This window comes from Cryptomeria japonica, chromosome 10, assembly GCF_030272615.1.
Source record: "Cryptomeria japonica chromosome 10, Sugi_1.0, whole genome shotgun sequence".
NCBI classification, from domain to species: Eukaryota; Viridiplantae; Streptophyta; class Pinopsida; order Cupressales; family Cupressaceae; genus Cryptomeria; species Cryptomeria japonica.
In genome coordinates this window covers 638,070,564-638,092,370 of record NC_081414.1, presented here as the reverse complement: position 1 = coordinate 638,092,370, position 21,807 = coordinate 638,070,564, and the positions used below count along the sequence as shown (strand labels likewise).

At 36.2% G+C, this 21,807-nt stretch overlaps 1 protein-coding gene across 4 annotated transcripts in view; it reads right to left on the bottom strand.

Annotated features, from left to right (window-relative positions):
* Positions 1–13,737, bottom strand: part of LOC131073403 (uncharacterized) — a 100,934-nt gene extending 87,197 nt beyond the window's left edge. Inside the window, exons 1-5 of one of the 4 annotated variants that reach the window (XM_058009847.2) lie at positions 13,565–13,737; positions 13,355–13,429; positions 12,606–12,818; positions 12,278–12,462; positions 11,945–11,982 (exon numbers count right to left, since the gene is read on the bottom strand). In XM_058009847.2, coding sequence (XP_057865830.1) covers positions 11,945–11,982; positions 12,278–12,462; positions 12,606–12,663 — 281 coding nt within the window. In that variant the 5' untranslated portion in view covers positions 12,664–12,818; positions 13,355–13,429; positions 13,565–13,737. Of the gene's footprint in view, positions 1–11,944; positions 11,983–12,277; positions 12,463–12,605; positions 12,819–13,018; positions 13,165–13,354; positions 13,430–13,564 lie in introns of those variants that run through there. The other 3 variants (XM_058009850.2, XM_058009848.2, XM_058009849.2) reach the window with 3 other exon arrangements.
* Between the last annotated feature and the right edge of the window lie 8,070 nt (positions 13,738–21,807).

Sequence of the window (21,807 nt, the reverse complement as noted above, 5' to 3'; positions counted from 1 at the left end):
TCAGACATGGCATCCTTCCATACTTGATGTTCAAGTGCATCTGATACATTGTTTGGTTCGGCTTTAGAGAGATCATTCATAAGGGCAACATAGCTAGTGAATTTATTAGGCCTTTTGCTTTCCCTGAAGGTCCGTGAAGGAGCAACAAACTTCTGAGCTTCTGCTACAGTTTTGGTGGCCCATAGTAGTCTTTTCTTGAGGTTTTCTCTATGTGGACTTTGAGTTTCACTTATAGTTTCCTCAGGATTCTCCCTCTGAAGCTCAAGAGTAGGATCTTTATCTATGCTAGGGGTAGGGATATAGACTTCAGGATCTAGAGAACTTTGGGCTCTTTTGAATGCTAACTCTTCTTCAAAGATCAGATCCCTTCTTAGTTCAATATTCTTTTGACCAGCTATATAGATCCTGTAAGCCTTGGAGGTTTCACTATATCCTACAAAGATTCCCCTTTTCCCAGAAGGCTCTAGTTTTAATCTTTTCTCCTTAGGTACATGAATATAGATAGGGCATCCAAATATCCTAAGGTGGCTAATATCAGGTTTTGATTTAGTAAAGACTTCCTCAGGGGTCTCATCTTCAAGATGAGAGTGGGGACATCTATTTTGAATATCTACAGCAGTGCTAGTTGCTTCTGCCCAAAGATTGATATTTAGATTCTGATCAAGAATCATAGCTTTGGCAGCTTCAACTATTGTCCTGTTTTTCCTTTCAGCTATCCCATTTTGTTGGGGGTTATAAGGTATTGTTAACTCCCTCTTAATCCCTGAATTTTTACAAAATTCTTTAAATATTTCTGATGTGTATTCCCCACCGTTGTCAGTTCTTAGGGTTTTAATTTTATTTCCTGAGTAGTTCTCTGTTAGTGATTTGAATTCTTTAAACCTATTAAGGATCTCTTCTGATTCTTTACATTTCAGAAAGTAGATCCAAGTTTTCCTAGAGTACTCATCAACAAATATTACATAATACAAAAATCCCCCCAATGAAGGCATGGACATAGGTCCACATACATCAGAATGAACTAACTCTAAAATTTTACTTGTTTTCCTAGTACTATTATGAAAAGCACCCTTAGTATTTTTACCTAGGGCACATCCTGTGCATGCCCCTGAATGATATTGCTTTAGCTTAGGTAGACCTGTGACAAGGTCTCCCATTGATGATAAAGCTCTAAAATTTAGGTGGCCTAGTCTTCTATGCCAGATTTCATTGGCATCTGTGGTCTCATGAATTAGGGCTAAGTTGGGCTCTGTACATAGCTCATACAAATAGCCTTGTCTTTGACCAATTGTTTTAGCTTTCTTGATGGATGAGTTCTTTGGCCAATCCAATACTTTGTTGTCCATGAAGGTTACTCTGTATCCATTGTCCTCCAATGTTGATATTGAGACTAGATTTCTCTTGATGCATGGAACATATAGCACTCCTCGAAGTTGTAATGATACACTCGACTTTAGTTTGATGGTGCAGGTTCCAACTCCTTTGACAGGGTGTGTAGAGTCATCTCCGATAGTTACTTTCTCATCATTTTCCTCTTTCATTGAGTCTAGTACTTCTCTGAATCCTATGATGTGTCTGGATGAGCGACTGTCGATCACCCAAGAGTTCACTTTATTTGATGCTTGATTTGTGAGTGCTGAATAGAGTACATACTTCTCGGAGTCCTCTTCTCTTTTGGATTTTCCTATTTTGGCAAATGTGGCTTGTTTATCTCTTTCTAGACATTTGGCAACATAGTGCCCAAATTTGTCACATCTGTAACACTGAATCTGAGAGAGGTCCTTTTTGAAGGAGTTCTTTCCGTGACAACCTTTTCTCTTCCTGAATTGCTTCTGCTTGCCTTTCTTATTTGGGTTCGTATTAAGAACTTGAAGATCTTCATCTATATTCTTCTGTTTGATCCCTTTCTTATTTTGCCTTGATTCCTCTTGGAGACAATCAGCCTTTAGCCTATCGAATTTTGGGAAGTTATCCCTTGCACTGATGCCTTGGACGAATGTTTCCCATATGCTAGGCAACCCATCTAGAGCAATGAGGGTTAATTCTTTGCTTTGGCTCTCATATCCAAGGGTTGCCAATTCATCCCTTAGGGCAGATATTCGCATGAAGTGGGCATTGACTGATTCTCCTTTTATCATGGCTATGTGATTTATTTCTCTTTTTAGAGCCAAGGTTCTACTGGCATTAGATATCTCAAAAGCGTCTTCAAGTGCTTTGAACATGTTGAAGGTTGTTTCATGTTTCCTTATAATGGGCATAATGTTGTTCCTTACCCCATCAACTATGATTTTGAAGCCTTATCATTTCCTTCTCTTCAAATTGCTTTGTCAGGTTCAGTCTCAGGTTCTTCAGTTTCAGTCTTTACAAATGATTCGACTTTATTTTCTTTTAGAATCATTTGAATTCTGAATTTCCATGCGAAGAAGTCATCACCTCCTCCGAGTCTGTCTTCAAATCTGATAGCGCTAGCCATTGATAGGATTGAGATGTTGAATATATGCTTGATTTGAATTTTACGTAAAATTGAACAGCCTCAGGTTCGATTTAACTATATCTTTAATACCATGTAAATATTGTTCAATTTACAATTCAATATGCAAGATGTATTCTAATTTTATTCTTTATATCTATGTATTATCTATCTTTATTATAATTCTGACTATCTTCTTTGTTTGGCAGGTAAGAGGAGTATTTGTCGATTTCAATATCCTCTTCACAAATACCAAATGATAAATATATATGAGAGGGGAGGATCAAGCAGTGCCTTGATCGGTCATGTCTTATGGACATGACCGATCAAGACACTGCTTGATCGCACCCCTTTGGATATGTTAACAACCGGTGTTTTAATTATTTACCAGCCCGATATTAATCGGGGTTCACGTAGCATAATATATATGCCAATCGGTATTAACAGTGTTGTTTGGCATGGCATATTAACCGATAGTAATCGGTGTCTATGTTAACCGACACCGATCACTAACTAAAGGTTGTATATATTAAACGGTGCATACTGTGCCACCCGATAGCAACTCGATAATCTTATTTCATTTGTTGGGAACACATCCGATATGGATCGGGATAGATGGTTAACCTGATAACTATCGTTTATCACCAATGTGCCATGCCATAATATGATTATCGATATTGATATAAATGAGGAATGATTATCAAATAAAATAGATTGAAGTTTTCTTAATAGAATAAATGATAGGATAAATGATTGAATGAGAGACTTCATTTATCTCTCATTCAATCATTTATCTTACTGTAGCTACCATGCATTAACACTAGAGATGAGTAGTTGCCCGAAGAGACACAAGTGGGAGAAGGAAGATCATCTATCCCTACATGGCTTAGAGAGAGGCTTGCCAAAGAAGTAATAACAGTTGATGAAGAACTAGTAGGTGACTTGGATAGTCTCCTAAGCCGGACTCAAGGAATCACTGAGAAGAAGAAAGCTTCAAAGATGTCCAAAGTGATAAGGGATGATAAAGGTTCTCGAAAGATGCAAATCGTGACCCCAATGGTTGACAAATTTGAAGATGAGATCACACGGAGGAATATGACATGGAAACTATTGATTTGGGTCCACTTACTACCAAGCAAGCCTTGCGTGATATGAATGATTCGGTGAAAACAATTCATGACATGCTTAGGATGGAAGTAGAAAAGAACAAGAAATTGGAGAGAAATAAATTCATGGAGAAACTACTTCCAACAATTCAAGGAACCATTGAGGCAACATGATCCATCAATTACACCACCACCATTGCTTCCTTCAGAATCAATGGATCATATAGAGAAGATGAGAAATTTGGCACAGCTAATGGATGCATGGATAGATAAATCCTTCACGATGGCTAACAAGTTCATAAGAGATATGATGAAGACACTTGATAAAGTTATAAAGTTTCTTGGGAGAACACATGCTCTCATGGAAGTCTTTGATACGTTTGTCTACACTAGAGACATCACTATCCCCGTCTTGCAAGAAATGAGGAAGGCATCTAGAGAAGTTTTGGTGAGAGAAAGGATATTGAAGGATGGACCAGCACCGAGCTTTCTACATTGGAGCAGCTTGCTTCGCATGAGGAAGGTCATCATTGAAGATATCAGTAACGGGTGCAATCAAGTTGAAGAAACCATCCACCTCATTCATGATAAGATTGTAGAGGTAGCACAAATCGTTTGAGAGAGGAAGATTGATCCTGGAACGCACATAGATACCAAAGAGTTGGAAGAAAGAATAAAGGTCATATTCCATGGAATGGATGGGTTGATCACGGAGAAGCAATTAGATGACATGCATGCACTGATGGTACTAGTTAGCAAGACGAGAGATCTTGAGCCTGGATGGGATACTGCCATCATCACAACCTTTAAGAAGTCATTCACCTAGAAGAGCAACTAAAGAATCTGCCAGCAGCTCCGACAACTGTGATTGAATGTATGACAACCAAGTTCATTGAATATGCCAAAAAGGAAAAGGAAAGAGGGAACAAAATTCTAGATGACAGCTTGATATGATCCTATGTGGCAATTCATTTTCTTATTGGAGGATGCTTCCTCGTTATTTGTGTCAATTGATGTCATTTTCTCATTGGCTGGTATTTTGATTATGTTTATCTAGATAGGTTTTTTATTGTATCAAACCCTAATTAGGGTTTAGGTGGCGAAATCTTAGCCCTTGATCTGCATTCGATCTCGGCCATTCATTGTATTTGGGAGTGTTATATAAACCCCACTAATCTCATTTGTATAAATTAGATATAAGAGAGAATTAGAGAGATATTAGAGAGGTAGAGAATAAGAAAGATAAGAGGACTTGAAGAACTGTTGCTATTTTGCTATTGGATTAATAAAGACATTGAATTTATGGTGTTTATATTCAATCCTTGAAGCTTCTCACATGGTTATTCATCTTCTCAAATCAATCTTTGGGATTAGTTTAAGTGTTTAAATTGAATGATGGTATGTTGTGTTGATTCATGGTGGAACTCCTAATCCATACCACTAGCAATTTGTTGATTGCAAATTAGCCTTGTGTGGTCAATTGGAACCCTTGAAAGCGCTTTAGTTCAATTGTTACCCAATCATTGGTATGCATTTGATTTATGGTGTCTATGTTTGGTAATAATTTGAAAATCATCTAATACCCTTAGAAGATCGCATTAGCCTTTGCGAAGTTGTTCTTGCACATCTAAGAAAAGACTAATTGAGTTTCACTAAAGTCATCCTTCATTCTCGCATTCTTAGGTATAGATTAGTTTATCTCAACCCTCAGCTTTTGCACTTTTTTTTATCAAACCATTAGAAGTAGGAATAGTAAATAGGAAAGGACTTCATTTGCATATCATCCAAAGAGTACTCCTTGAAAGTAAAGCATCCATCCCTTAAGAAGTATGTAAGGCCCCTTGGAGTAACAGCAATCACAACGACCAACAGAGCTTATCCACACGTCGTGACCCAACATATTAAGAACCTTGGAGTTGTCTCAAGTGATCCTTATGCGAATCTTCAGCATTTGAGAGAATTTGATCAAGAGAGGATAAGATACTTTTGGGTATTTTATTCTGTGTTTGCATGTGCCTAAAAAACACATCAACAATATGGAATATAGTTCATCCAATAATATACGGAGACAGTGAGAAAATAGCCAGATATGAATAAAGGAATTATTCAGCCTCTCTTATATTTACAGAAATAAAAATATGCACTACTATCTTGTAATGGATCTAATGGAAAGATCAAATTCCAATTTTCTAATGTCCCCAATTGGGATCTCTGTTCTATTTTGCCTAATTCTGATATTGGATATCTCTTCCTTATTCGACTCACTTACTTTTTTGTCTAATTTTCAATTGTCTTTCTTCCTCTTGTTGTGCTGCATATTCTGCTCTTTCTGCTTTATTTTATTTAGTTAGATTTTCCTTGCTGATTGATGCCTTTCTTCCAAGAAGAGGATTGTCTCATATAGTCTTCAAGAGGAGGCAAAAGGTCTCACCCTTTACCCAGAAACCCTTCCTCAAAAGGAGGCGTCTCCTTCACATAAATGTTGCAATTAATTACAATTTAATTATATTTATCTATGATACTGGTTCTTGCCAAAACTGGCTTGGTCCTGGTCCTGGTCCGTGCCCGATCCTGGTCCCAGCCTGGTTCGCCCTAGGTCCCACTCGGGTCCTGCCCAGGCGGCTGGGTTCCCTGTGGGTCCTATCACGCCCTGGGTCCCACCCGGGTCCTGCCCAGGCGGCTGGGTTCCCTGTGGGTCCTGCGTGATAGGACCCACAGGGAACCCAGCCGCCTGGGCAAGACCCGGGTGAACCCAAGCCCGTGGGTTCCCAAAAACGGGGCCCACGGGTTAGAAAGCAATTAAAAACAATTAAAAAACAATTTTTTTAATCTTATTTTTACATCTAAACCCTAATCCGCCCCTCTATGATGCATTTCATGCATCAAAACATGCATTCAACCTATTCTACTTGCATTTTTGAAGATTTTTTCTCTACAATCAGGCTTCTTAGTTTTTGTATTTTTCTTCGAAGGTGACGACTACGAAGGTGTGAGACACGCATCAAAGGCATAGGAATCACTAGAGAAGAAAGATTTAGCCATTAAAGGTAAGTGAATCTGAATTTTTTTCAAGTTTTCAAGAATTTTTCCAAGTTTTTTTCAAATTTTTAAATTTTTTTTTAAAGTTTTTTAAAGTTTTTTTAATTTTTTTTAAAGAAGTCTTGTATATTTTTTAACACTTTGTATGCATAGTATGGGGTTATAATACCGAAATTTTAATAATTTTTTTCAATAATGTTGTGCGTTCTCTTTTCATTTTAGGTGCATTATTCATATAATCATACATAATGGCTGGAACTGGAAGTGCAAGTGCAAGCTCTAGTTCAGTTGCAAATGTCCGAACTGAAAATACCCCCTTTAAAATTGATCAAGATTCACCACTTTGGCATTATACAACAATGATCAAGCCAGTGTCTAGTGGTGGGGATTTTGTTTGGCAATGCAACCATTGTGGCACTGAGTATACCAGCTCATACTTTCGAGTGAAAGGCTACCTTTGTTTCATCCCTGTGCGTGGAATAAAATTTTGTAAGGGATCAGATGGCAAGGGGCTGTCAAAAGCTCTAGTTTTGGGATATATTAGAGAACAAGAGGAAGCTGATAGGAGAAGTAGCAAAGCAAAGACTGATCATCCTCTTGTTCATCCAAGCTCAATGTCTAAGAGGCCTTCTAGTAGCATTGGCTCCACAAGACCAGCTGGTTCACATCCTTTCATACAAAACCCACTAGTTGATGCAGTAGAGAATCAGAATGTTGTGGCTTCACGGAAAAGAGGCCCATTGGATTTTGCCTTCAAAAATGAACTGAGAGAGATTGCAGATTCCAAAATTGGACGTTGCCTTTATGGCAATGGGCTTCCTTTCAACCTTGTTAGATCACCTTACTTTCGGGACATGGTGCATACTCTTTGCAATACACCTTCTGATTATGTTTGTCCAAGGTATGAAAAGGTGAGAACCACCTTATTGGCAAAGGAGAAAGCATCCGTAGAGTCACAGTTGAAGGTCATCAAAGATACATGGCAAGAAACAGGTGTGACCATTGTTTCTGATGGATGGAAAGATTGTAAAAATAGGCCATTGATCAATGTTATAGCAGTGTGTCCTAAAGGGGCAATGTTTTTGAAAGCAGTGGATTGTGAGGGGCAAGTGAAAGATGCAAGTTTCATTGCCAATATCTTGATAGAATGCATTGACATGGTGGGGCCTCAAAATGTTGTCCAAGTTGTAACTGACAATGCTAAAAATTGTAGGGCAGCAAGGACTATAGTGGAGGCTACATATGGTCACATCTTTTGGACACCATGCACAGTACACTCACTCAATTTAATCATGCAAAAGCTTGGCACACAAATTGATTGGGTGAAAAAACTGTATGCGGAGGGCAGGAGATTCAAATGTTTGTGACTAATCATCATATGTCACAAGCCATTTTCAGGACCTTCTCCAAGTTGGAGTTGTTGAAGGTAATTTATAATTACTAATTTTAAATTTTATTTTTTAATTTTTTAGTTTTAAATTTGTATTTTTTATAGACTTGCATTTGATATATGTTGTGTATTTTGTTATGTCATGTTAGGTTGCTGAAACACGATTTGCATCTCACACGCTCGTCTTAAGACGACTTCTGAAGGTGCGAGACGCCTTGAGTTCTATGGTCATCAACAGCTTGTGGAGTGTATGGAAGCAGTCCCACATAGAAAGAGCTCTAAAAGTAAGAGCATTGATCCTTAGTGAGAAATGGTGGGATGATGTGGAATATGTTTTGAATTTCACTGAGCCCATCATGAGCATGATCAAGTATGCTGATACTGATCGCCCATGTTTGGGCGAGATTTATGATGGCATGAATTGCATGGTGGAAAAAATAAAAGAAGTAATAAATAGAAAAGAAAATGACCCAACGGAAACATTTTTCAAAGTTGTGCAGAAAATTGTTGTTGACTGTTGGAACAAGATGACCACCCCCTTACATCTCTTAGCATTTGCTTTGACGCCAAAATTTTATAGTGCAGAGATGCTTGCAACACCAAGGAGGGTGCCACCATATAGAGATGCAGAGGTTGCTTCTGGCTATAGGGCTGCCTACTTGGTCAAGGCTCCGTTTACTTGCAGCCTCTTGCAATTAAACTTAACTCCCAAGTATGTATCTTTTTATTTTTTATTTTTATAGTTTTCCAATTCCTTTTGATGCTATCATATTTTTATTTTATAATTTTAATTTATAAATTTCTAATTATGTTTTAACTTTTAACAGGTTGCAAGTTCTTCTTCAGCTGAGCGGAATTGGAGTACATACTCCTTCATCCACTCAGTCAAACGTAATCGTTTGGGTGCAAAGAAAGCTGAGGATTTGGTCTACGTACACTCCAACCTTCGTTTGTTGTCACATAAGGACCCTGAATATAGTGAGGGTGTAACAAGGAATTGGGATCTAGCCCCTGAGTGTGCTGATTTAGATGCTACAGTTGCACAACTTTGCCAAGTCTCTATAGACGAGGCGGTTATGGAATTTGAGAGAGACATAGCTAGTGGGAGTGGCATTCCATTTGATATTGGTTCAATTGATGCTGAATTTGAACCACTTGATGACCGTGGGCTTGGGTTGGATGCTTCAGATGAAGATGAATATGGAATTTAAATCCCATAGATGGCTTGTAATTTGAATGTTTAACTTTATACTTTATTGTGTCATGACATTTTCACATTTTGAAACTTGAAACTTGAATATTATCTTTTTTGCAAATTATGAATATGATATTACATTTATGATTTATGATATATCAATATCAGAATATTTATTGGCATTGGCAATTATGGATTTATGATTTATGATTTATCTGTTATCATTTATGTATCATTGTATGGGAAAGTTACATTGTATGTTTCATATTTGTATGTTTGAACTGTGAACATATATAATTTTGATGTTTGAAGTTTGAACATATATATATATATATATATATATATATATTAAAAAAAATTAAAAATATATATATATGTACGGACGAACCCGTACCAAAAAAAAAAAAAAATTTGCCGAATCCGCGAATCCGTACCCGAATCCGAACCTGAATCCGAACCGGAACCGGTAACTTAGATATTTATATCTGATTAGATTGGATTATATTTATATTTCTCAATCTTGCCAACTTCTACTACAAGTTTGTTCTTGGATTCTCACATATTGCATAGTCACTCAATTAGATCATGTGTGCCAAGGCAACATTCATTTGGACACTTGTTCAACAATGCACTTTCAAGGATCTCAAGCAACATCCCCATGCAACACCTATTCTAGCAACGCCTAACATTACACAACCATTTGAGATTCAGATCAATGCATCTATCTATGCAATCAGAAAAGTACTCACTCAACATCGGAAGCCAATTCCTACCATTCCAAAACATTAAACGACATGGTTATGCTCTACTCTACCTATGAAAAGGAATTGTATGTCTTTCTTCAAGTTTTTAAGTACTAGAGCCACTACATTCTAGCTAAGGATGTAGTCATTCATGCCGATCATAAGCCACTTCATTTTCTATACACACAAAGCAAGTTGGAGAAAGCATGCCACATAATATTGATGACATACTTGTACCAATTTATTCTCATGATAAAGCACAAGAAGGGGAAAGACAATAAGGCGGAAGATTGCCTCAGTCAATTGTCAAGTCATGCACTCATCATAGTGTTAGGCTCACATGGCCACAATTTCGCTGACTAGAAGAAACTGTACACAACAAACTTAGACTTCACATAGACCAACATTGCACTTGCATAAGTTAAACAAGTTGGTGAGTTTCATCTAAATAACAAGCTTCTCTTCAAGCTTAGACAACTCTATGTTCTAGAAGGCACACCCTATCAATGACTCATCTAAGAGGAACACTACACCAAGACAATAAGACACTTTGACAATACCAATGCTTTGGCAACCCTACAACATCACTTCTATTGGCCTCATATGCATACTAACGTCAAGCGCCATATCAAATCTTGCATTCCCTTTTGCATTGACAAGCTCACAAACAAGAAGCTCAAGCTTTATGCACTCTTGTAGTACTGCAAAGGCCTTGTGAATATATCAATATGGACTTCATGTGCAAAGTCCCTATGACAAAGTATCAAAATGACATTGTGTTTGTTTTAGGGGGCATATTTTCAAAGTTGGTGATCACGATTGCTTGCAAGAAAGGCATCACAACTCAAGAAACAGCGCACCTCTTCTTCATTCATGTTTGGGTGCATTTCGAACTACCCACGTCAATTGTGTTTGACAGTGACCTAAGGCTCGCTAGCATGTTTTGTCAATCCTTGCAGGACAGATTGGATCCACAATTGGATCAGTCCACAACTTTTCATCCACAAAAGATGATTAGATGAAGTGGTCAACCATACACTGTTGCAGCTTTTGAGCATTTACAACCATGCACATCTGCACTCTGGGGATGACAACCCACTCTACATCCAACAGGCCTGCAACAAAGCTCTGCACTGTTCTACAGGGCATAGTTCTTTACTGACATGTTTAATTCAAGCCTACAGCACCCTTGGACATATCATACCTCTACAACACCTCATGTAGAGTTGCACACAAAAGAACAAAAAGTGGATAGTGCACAGAAGCTTTTGCTGCATATTCAGAGTGTTCATCAACAGGTACAGCAAATTATCTCAAGCCAGAAACAGAAATACAAAGAGCACCATGACATGCATCATACACCTCACTCATTCAAAGTCAGCGACAAAGTTTGGTTGCATCTTCAGAAGGAACGAAGAGAAATGAATAGGTTTCCATGTGAATTCAAATTTATATGGGAATAAATATTTCAAAGCATGATCTTATCCAGTTTTGGAACCATTGGTTCGATACATATGAAAGCTTACTCGAATGCTATCTCTAGTTGCTCCAAATAACAGCATATTTCCATGGGAATATTCTGCATTGGCATACTGTTCATGGTTTGCAAATGTGACTTACGTTTTCACCCCTTATGATACATCTTTCCAAATGTTCCTTTTACTAAAGGATGATTTTTTTTTAATCCTATTTATTGCAGGTCATACTTGGGTGACATGCTGTGTTTCTGATACATTGTTTCATATAATATTCTTTAACACTTTACCAATAACAAAAAAAAATCTCATTCATTATCAGTTTCAATTTTGAGTTTATCCAAGGCCAAGATAATCAACGGATGTGATTAAAATTGATCAGCTCTTATAGGAGACAATAACTTGATTGAAGAATTAAGATAGTAAATAACCAATACAACAAACAGAACTGTAAACAAGAAAAACAAAAATCAAATGTAAATTTTTGTAACCAATCATAATCTATGACCAATCTCAAGAAGGATACTCTTTTTCTGCAAGAAGTTTCTGTAACAACCCCACTTCCTGTAAAAAGAAATCATTATCAATTACATCATGGCTCTAAACATCTTTAGCTGCAAAAAGCAGCGACATCTACCTCATAGTTTCTTAAAAATGAAATGGAACTTGCCCTATTCAAAGAGATGTCTCTGTGAAACAACATGAAAAACAAAGTCCTAGAACAACAGCTAATGGACTCATCATATCCATCTAAATTTTCTGAGAATTTTGCAGCTATGTCCTAGAAAGATAGCCTCTTCACAAAGGCAAGTGCCATTTGTTATTAAAGCAAAATTAACATAAGGAATTAATTCCATACCTTCAACAAATGAGCAGTACTTCCCTTGCTTAAAGGTGTTGAAAGAGCATCTCCACGTGCATCTTTTAAGCTTGACACAAGTCGCACTCCAGTGTTAGTTATATCCAAAAGCTGTTTTCTCCCAGTTCTCACAGTAGATTCCACTTTAGGAGTATGTCCTCCATACTTGTCTTTTGCCATGATAACTAAAAAACACAAATTTCATAGCATTCTATAAGAACCAGTCAACCTATATTTTGAGCTTATAGAAACAAAAAAGTATATGGAGAGAAGCACAAACATAATAAGCAGACGTTAACTTTTCCAACATTGAATAGAAATCAAACACCTTGGATTTTTGAGTTTGGGATCTCAGACAGAACCACTTGCACGAGAAAGGCTCGCATCCAACCCTTGCAGCAAGAAGCGAGTGTAGCTTTCAATTCTCTCAAAGCTTAAAGCCCCCGAGAAGTGGTATGGCAATTTCAGATTCATAGAAAGACTTTAGCACTAGATCTGTAAAATCATTGCGGAGCGGCAAAAAGATTGATGACAGCACATTCTGCCATAAAAATAAAGAATATAAAGACAAGTAGTTGTACTGACTAGAATGCAGTGACAGATTAAAATTTGAAATAACACAGTAAACCAAAGAATTGTTAAAGCAGCTTATGCAATTGAATGTACGATGTACATATTTAGCACTATCTAAATAATAAATATAAATGGGTTCCAATTTTTCAGTATAGGTCTGAGGTTCACCGTGGTAACGCTCATGGGATCATTTGTGACAGCAAAACCCAAGTTCAAATTCCCCATCATAATGAGGTGACCCAGCCCACAACTTCAGCAGATATGTAGCCAGGTTTTGGCTTGACAAGGTACATTCAGTCTCAGAGGCGGCCCATCACCTCACCCAAAAATTTACAAAAGCCAAAAATAAAAACAACGAGAATTGCTAAAGCAATAGGAAACAGTTAACATGCATAATGTACATGCCTTGTATAACATACACAGTGAATTAAGATAGGATTCAATTTTTAGATATAGATAACCGTTAGGAAATCTTTTAAGTAAATGAAGCAAAATCTCATTTACCAAGATCGGCCAAATCACTAATGCGACCAGCTACGCTGATTTCTGGGGCAGAAAAAAGGTGATTAAACACATTCACTGCAAAATGTTTTTTAAAAATCAGGAAACCCTAGAATTCCAAAAATATTCAAGACAATTATAACAAAAATGAGCTAAGCATAATTCGGAACATCTAATGAGATGGAAATTTAGTAGTAAGATCGCTGGACTTACTTCTGCAAAAAGTGCACCAAGATCGACAGTTCTCGAGCCCAACGATGAAGAGGACTAAAAACTATTGCTTCCACAGCAAAAAATTTGAAAATAGCTGAAAAACGTGACTGAACGGCCTGAAATTCAAAAAATAAAGAGAAAAGAAATGAAGGAGAAAGGAGGCTTTCAGCGTATTTGAGTTTTTATAGAAAATGTCTGAATAAAAATGTTTTCTATATTATACAAGATTTAAATTCATATCATCTATATGTTTATAACAATATGTATCTTGTGTTTTTTTTTAAATCTTAAATTTATTCTCATGAAAAGAAAAATGAATAAATATATTTTCTTTAATATAATTTAAAATTAAAATGAGTTCGGTTTTAAGTTTAATAAGGTGGGTACATGAATTTTTATAATTGGTCCCACATGATAATAGTTTAGCCCCCCGAGCTGAGAGGTTTGTATTGGACACAATCGACCACGAGGTAAGTAATTTATCACGGGTGGGAGTCGAACCCTCTCCACCAGAGTCTTTAATTTTGTTAACACGGTCCAGCTACCACTACACCAAAAATTCGAACTATTAGTGAGAGAACCACCAGAGAGATTAAGATATTGAGTGTAAATGATGTTCAATTTACATTCAATATGCAAGTTATATTCTAGTTGATATTATCTTGTTCTATGTATTACTGATTTAAAATATAAATTTGACTATCTTCTTTTGTATGGCAGGTGAGAGGAGCATTTATTTATTTCGATGTCCTTTCTCACAAATGCCATTTGATATATATAGCAAGCTGGGTACGATCAAGCAATGCCTTGACCGGTCATGTCTTTTTAGACATGACCTATCAAGACATTACTTGATCGTGCCCCTTTGCTAATCGCAGTAATAATAAACAGTGTTTATTTAACAACTGATACCAATTGGTGTATGCTTACATTAACACCCAATAGCAATCGATGGATGCTTATCTTAACACCCGATAACAATCGGTGTATGTTTACCTTGCCACCCGATATTACTCGGAGCATAACCCAATATCAATCGGTGTGAACTTATATTAACATTTGATACTAATCGGTGTTTGGTTGTCCCGATAATCATTATTATTAAATATGTTTAACTGATATAAATCGAATTGCATTAGTTAACCCGATTTAATAATCGGTGAATGCAAATAATGTAACCGATATTAAATTGGGATTCTATGCTATAGGATAATAATTGACAGTTAAGCATTTGATCAAACTAAGTAGATTGATCATATACAAATGAAGAATGGTTTATCAAGTGAAGGATTAATAGCTTGAAGGTGTTCATCATAATTATTGATAGGATAGATGATTGAATGAGAGACTTCATTTATCTCTCATTCAATCATTTATCTTACCGAAGCTATCATTCATTAACACTCCCTCTTAGCTAGGTAAGATAAATGCAAATAATATATCAAGCATCACAATTCAAATGATAGTCAGCATTCTTTACACAATCTAACTCTCTAGAAAATCATATCACCTAATCACATGATATGAAGTATCACCTAAACACGTGATACAAATGTACATCATGTCAATCTTGTGATGACAAGATATCACCTAAGCATGCGATATCAGTATTGCCTAAACATGTAATACTTAAGGATAATCATATGAGAAAGATTAAATTATCATCTTATCCCAGTTGTGATATGTGCACTAACACCTTATACACGTGTTTTACCACAACACAATCATGGCACATCCATGACACACCAAAGATCCAACATGATAACTGGTTTGGACATCATAAGATTGTCACCTTATAATCTCTACATACAAGTGTTCATTATCTTGAGAGATTGTCACCTCTTATATATGAACCCAGGGGATAAAATCCAGAATGTCCTATCATGACAAAGAAGTTTACACCTTAAACATCTTATTGATATGCAAATACAGATTTACAAAGTAAATTACCTTACTATCATACCTAAACCTTTTCTAAAGTGATCAACCTTCACTCTGGAAAGAGGTTTGGTCAGAATATTTGCAGTTTGATCTCCTGTACAAACATATTCTAATTGGATCACATTCTTGTCTACCATATCTCACACATAGTGGTATGGAATCCCAATATGTTTGGATCTGTCATGGAACACTGGATTTATTGAATGTTTATGCGGCTCTAATTGTCACAATGTATAATAGTGGGTTTCATAGGCTCTCCAAACAACCCCACAAGCAGCTTCCTAAGCCACACTGCTTCTCGGGCAGCCATAGAAGCAGCAATGTATTCGGCCTCAGTGGAGCTTTGAGCTACATAAGACTACTCCCTGCTGATCCAAGATATCATAGCTGAACCTAGACTGAAGCAACACCCTGAAGTGCTTTTCTGTCAGTCACACTTCCAGCCCAATCTAAATCTATAAATCCATGTAGGTCTATATTAACTTTCTCATATTTGAGACCAAGGTTTAAGGTACCTTGTAGGTATCTCATAATGTGTTTTACTGCAACCAGGTGTATCTCCTTAGGTTCACACATAAACTAACTTAGAGCATTAACGGCATAACAGATATCTGGCCTTGTATTTACCAGGTACATTAGGAATCCAATCATCTGTTGGTATTGAGTAGGGTCGGTGGGTTGTGACTTTGTCGTTGCTTCTTTAAGTTTATGTAAATTGGTTTCCATAGGAGAGGTCATAGGCCTACAGTTTTGCATTCTGAATCTCTTCAGAATGTCCAAGGTATACTTTCCTTGGTTGAGTATAATATTGTCAAAATTCTGCCATTCTTCCAATCCAAGGAAGTAATGAAGGAGTCCCAAGTCCTTCATATCAAATTCTTTGGATAGATCTTTCTTGCATTGATCTATAAGGTGATCATTTCCCGTGATTAATAAATCATCAACATATAAAATCAATATTAGCATATCACCTTTATTTCTTTTGTAGTAGAGATTAGGATCTGCATGATTCTTAGAGAAGCCTAGTCCTAAGAGATAGGTGTCAATTCTTTCATACCAGGCCCTGGGAGCCTATTAAAACCCATAGAGAGCTTTCTTGAGTCTACACACATGAGACCCAGCATCATAAATTTCAAACCCTTCAGGTTGCTCTAGGTAGACTTCTTCTGAGATCTCACCATTCAGAAATGTTGTCTTAACATCCATCTGGTGTACCATCCACCCCTTTGCTGCTGCAATGGAAAATACAACTCTTACTGATGTATACCTGGCAACAAGTGCAAAACTTTCTTCATAATCTATTCCTTCCCTTTGTGAGAACCCTCTAGCTACGAATCTGGCCTTCTGTTTTTTAATACTACCATCTGCAGCATGTTTGATCTTAAAAAGCCATTTAGATGAGACAACATATTTCTTTGTTGGCCTAGGAACAATCTCCCAAACATCATTTTTCATAATGGACTGATACTCTTCAGACATGGCATCCTTCCATACTTGATGTTCAAGTGCATTTGATACATTGTTTGGTTCGGCTTTAGAGAGATCATTCATAACGGCAACATAGCTAGTGAATTTATTAGACCTTTTGCTTTCCCTGAAGGTCCCTGAAGGAGCAACAAACTTATGAGCTTCTTCTACAGTCTTGGTGGCCCATAGTGGTCTTTTCTTGAGGTTTTCTCTAGGTGGACTTTGAGTTTCACTTATAGTTTCCTCAGGATTCTCCCTCTGAAGCTCAAGAGTAGGATCTTTATCTATGCTAGGGGTAGGGATATAGACTTCGGGGTCTAGAGAGCTTTGGGATCTTTTGAAGGCTAATTATTCTTTAAAGATCACATCCCTAATTAGTTCAATATTCTTTTGACTAGGTATATAGATCATGTAGGCTTTGGAGGTTTCGCTATATCCTACAAGGATTCCCCTTTTTCCAGAAGGCTCTAATTTTAATCTTTTCTCCTTAGGTACATGAATATAGACAGGGCATCCAAATATCCTAAGGTGGCTAATATCAAGTTTTGATTTAGTAAAGACTTCCTCAGGGGTTTTATCTTCAAGATGGGAGTGAGGACATTTTTTTTGGATATATACAGCAGTGCTAGTTGCTTTTGCCCAAAGATTGACATTTAGATTCTGATCAAGAATATTAGCTTTGGCAACTTCAATGATTGTCCTATTTTTCCTCTCAGCTATCCCATTTTGTTGAGGGTTATAAGGTATTGTTAACTCCCTCTTAATCCCTGAAGTTTTACAAAACTCTTTAAATAATTCTAATGTGTATTCCCCCCCATTATCAGTTCTTAGGGTTTTGATTTTATTTCCTGAGTAGTTCTTTGTTAGTGATTTGAATTCTTTAAACCTATTAAGGATCTCTTCTGATTCTTTACATTTTAGAGAGTAGATCCAAGTTTTCCTAGAGTAGTCATCAACAAATATTACATAATACAAAAATCCCCCCAATGAAGGTATGGACATGGGTCCACATACATCAGAATGAACTAACTCTAAAATTTTACTTGTTTTCCTAGTACTATTCTGAAAATCACCCTTAGTATTTTTACCTAGGGCACATCCTTTGCATGCCCCTGAATGATATTGCTTTAACTTAGGTAGACTTGTGACAAGGTCTCCCATTGATAATAAAGCTCTAAAATTTAGGTGGCCTAGTCTTTTATGTCAGACTTCATTAGCATCTGTAGTTTCATGGATTAGGACTAAGTTGGGCTCTGTGCATAGCTCATACAAGTAGCCTTGTCTTTGACCAATCATTTTAGCTTTCTTGATGGATGAATTCTTTGGCCAAGCCAATACTCTGTTGTCCATGAAGGTCACTTTGTATCCATTGTCCTCCAGTGCTGATATTGAGACTAGATTTCTCTTGATGCCTGGAACATATAGTACTCCTTTAAGTTGCAATGATACACTTGACTTTAGTTTGATGGTGCAGGTTCCAACTCCTTTTACTGGATGTGTGGAGTCATCTCCGATAGTTACTTCCTCATCATTCTCCTCTTTCATGGAGTCTAGCACTTCTCTGAATCTTGTAATGTGTCTGGATGAGCCACTGTCGATCACCCAGGAGTTCACTTTGTTTGATGCTTTGTTTGTGAGTGTTGAATAGGGTACATACTTCTCAGGGTCCTCTTCCCTTTTAGATTTTCTTGTTTTGGTAAATGTGGCTTGCTTAGCTCTTTCTGGACATTTGGCAACATAGTGCCCAAATTTATCACATATGTAACATTGAATCTGAGAAAGGTCCTTCTTGAAGGTGTTCTTGCCGTGACGACTTTTTCTCTTTCTGAATTGTTTTTGTTTGCTTTTCTTGTTTGAGTTCGTATTTAGAACTTGGAGATCTTCATCTAAATTCTTTTGCTTGATCCCTTTCTTATTTTGCCTTGATTCCTCTTGGAGATAGTCAGCCTTTAGCCTATCAAATTTTGGAAATTGATCCCTTGCACCGATGCCTTGGACGAATGTTTCCCATATGCTAGGTAACCCATCTAGAGCAATGAGTGTTATTTCTTTGCTTTGGATCTCATATCCAAGAGTTGCTAGTTCATCCCTTAGGGTAGATATTCGCGTGAAGTAGGCATTGACTAATTCTCCTTTGATCATGGCTATGTGATTTATCTCTCTTTTTAAAGCCAAGGTTCTACTGGCATTAGATATCTCAAATGCATCTTCAAGTGCTTTGAACATGTTGTAGGTTGTCTCATGTTTCCTTATAATGGGCATAATATTATTTCTCACCCCATCAACTATGATTTTGATGGCATTTTCATTTCCCTCTCTCCAAGTTGTTTTGTCAGGTTCAGTCTCAGGTTCTGCAGTTTCAGTTTTTGTAAATGATTCAACTTTATTTTCTTTTAGAATCATTTGAATTCTGAACTTCCATGCTGAGAAGTCATCACCTGCTCCGAGTCTGTCTTCAAATCTGATAGCGCTAGCCATTGAAAGAATTGTAATGTTGAATATATGCTTGATTTGAATTTTCTGCAAAATTGAACAGCCTCAGGTTCGATTTAACTATAGCTCTGATACCATGTAATGATGTTCAATTTACATTCAATATGCAAGTTATATTCTAGTTGATATTATCTTGTTCTATGTATTACTAATTTAAAATATAAATCTGACTATCTTCTTTTGTATGGCAGGTGAGAGGAGCATTTATTTATTTCGATGTCCTTTCTCACAAATGCCATTTAATATATATAGCAAGCTGGGTACAATCAAGCAATGCATTGACCTATCATGTCTTTTAGACATGTCCGATCAAGACATCACATGATCATGCCCCTTTGCTAATCGCAGTAATAATAAACAGTGTTTATTTAACAACTGATACCAATCGGTGTATGCTTACATTAACACCTGATAACAATCGGTGGATGCTTATCTTAACACCTGATAACAATCAGTGTATGTTTGCCTTGCCACTCGATATTAATCGGACCATAACCCGATATCAATCGGTGCGAACTTATATTAACATCCGATACTAATCGGTGTTTGGTTGACCTGATAATCATTATTATTAAATATGTTTAATCGATATAAATCGGATTGCATCTGTTAACCTGATTTAATAATCGGTGAATGCAAATAATGTAACTGATATTAAATTGGGATTCTATGCTATAGGATAATAATTGATAGTTAAGCATTTGATCGAACTAAGTAGATTGATCATATACAAATGAAGAATGGTTTATCAAGTGAAGGATTAATAGCTTGAAGGTTTTCATCATAATTATCGATAGGACAGATGATTGAATGAGAGACTTCATTTATCTCTCATTCAATCATTTATCTTACTGAAGCTATCATGCATTAACATTGAGGAGGGTTGAGGGTGTCACATGACAATGGTTCTTAAGAACAACCTTCTAACTCAACATTTTTTCAATTCCAGAAGCAGTTGTAATAGCAATTCCTTTTAGAGTTATTAAAGAAGCAGCATTTCTTTCTCAGGTCTTGTTTCAATTTTGAGTGATTTGATTCATTTATTGTGTTTTCTTCAAGAAACCTTTAAATTTGTCTTATCTATGCATTGTTGAAGTAAAGAAATTCATATCAAATGCAGATTTATGAGTTGTGTTATGATGACTCAGTTAGTTTGAAATTATGAAACTTTGTTTTCCTTTATGCAAACTCTGAAGTGTAAACCTTTTCATAATATATTAATGCATTCCATGATTAGTTCTGAGTTGTGAATATAATCTTTCTTTATCTAAGATGATTGTGAATTTAAGACAACGAATATGATCATCATTTTAGGTGCATCACCTTCGGATAGTTGTAGTTTTCAATTCAATCAATCTTTATCCCCTTTTCCCAAGTAGGTTTCAATAGTTTAGAAGGTGTTTTAGAAGCGAACCAGCCCATAATCTAGAGATTCACCTTTGTTATGAGAAACCCACAGGCTCGAAGGTGTTTCCATGTTGTACAAGATTGCTAAGCGTCAAAGCTTAGCATTCAAGGTGCAATCCTTCCTGACAACAATAATATTTATTGATTTAATGTTTAATATTTTTAATAATACTAGAGCAATAGTTGTGACTTTAAAGGTGTTAGTGTTGATGATGAGTACGTAGAATGAAATGTATTCTTTAAATATAAAAAGAAACAAATCATGTGATGTCACATTAGCGCACCAAGAAAACATGACTCAATGCACAACTATTAGTATTATTTATTGGGAGTCTTTTTGCACACCTCAAGAAAAATCATGTTGGGATGGAATAATATTTGTCGATGTGGCCTTAAAACCTTGGCTATAACAAGGACTTGCCAAGTATAAAAAATTGGGAGTCATTTAAAATTTCCACGTAGGATTTTGAGAAGTAAAAAATTAGGACATTGAACTATTAGGTCCTCTCCCATAACAAGACTTCTAAATTGTTGTAAACTATATTATTTATAAGTATTCATTGCATTTGATTTCAACAGTATATTTTTGTTAAACAAGTAATCTAAATGCATTTTTTTTTTTTATTTATATGTAAGTTACAATAGTATTGATTAAATTATTTTTTAAGAAAAATATTTTTTTGTTAAATGAACAATCAGTTTTGTATATTTTTAACTTTTAGTTGTTTGGTCTCATAATACTAGCACTTGTATCAAGAAGAAGTGCAAGGGTTACATCCATAGAAAATTATATGATAGTAATATTTATAATTATGAATTTACATAATTATATCAATAATTATATTTAAAATAAAATATTATTTGGTTCATGTTAATTTTATATTAGAAATATAATATTTGTAATTATTAGCTTACATATAATTATATTTAGAAGT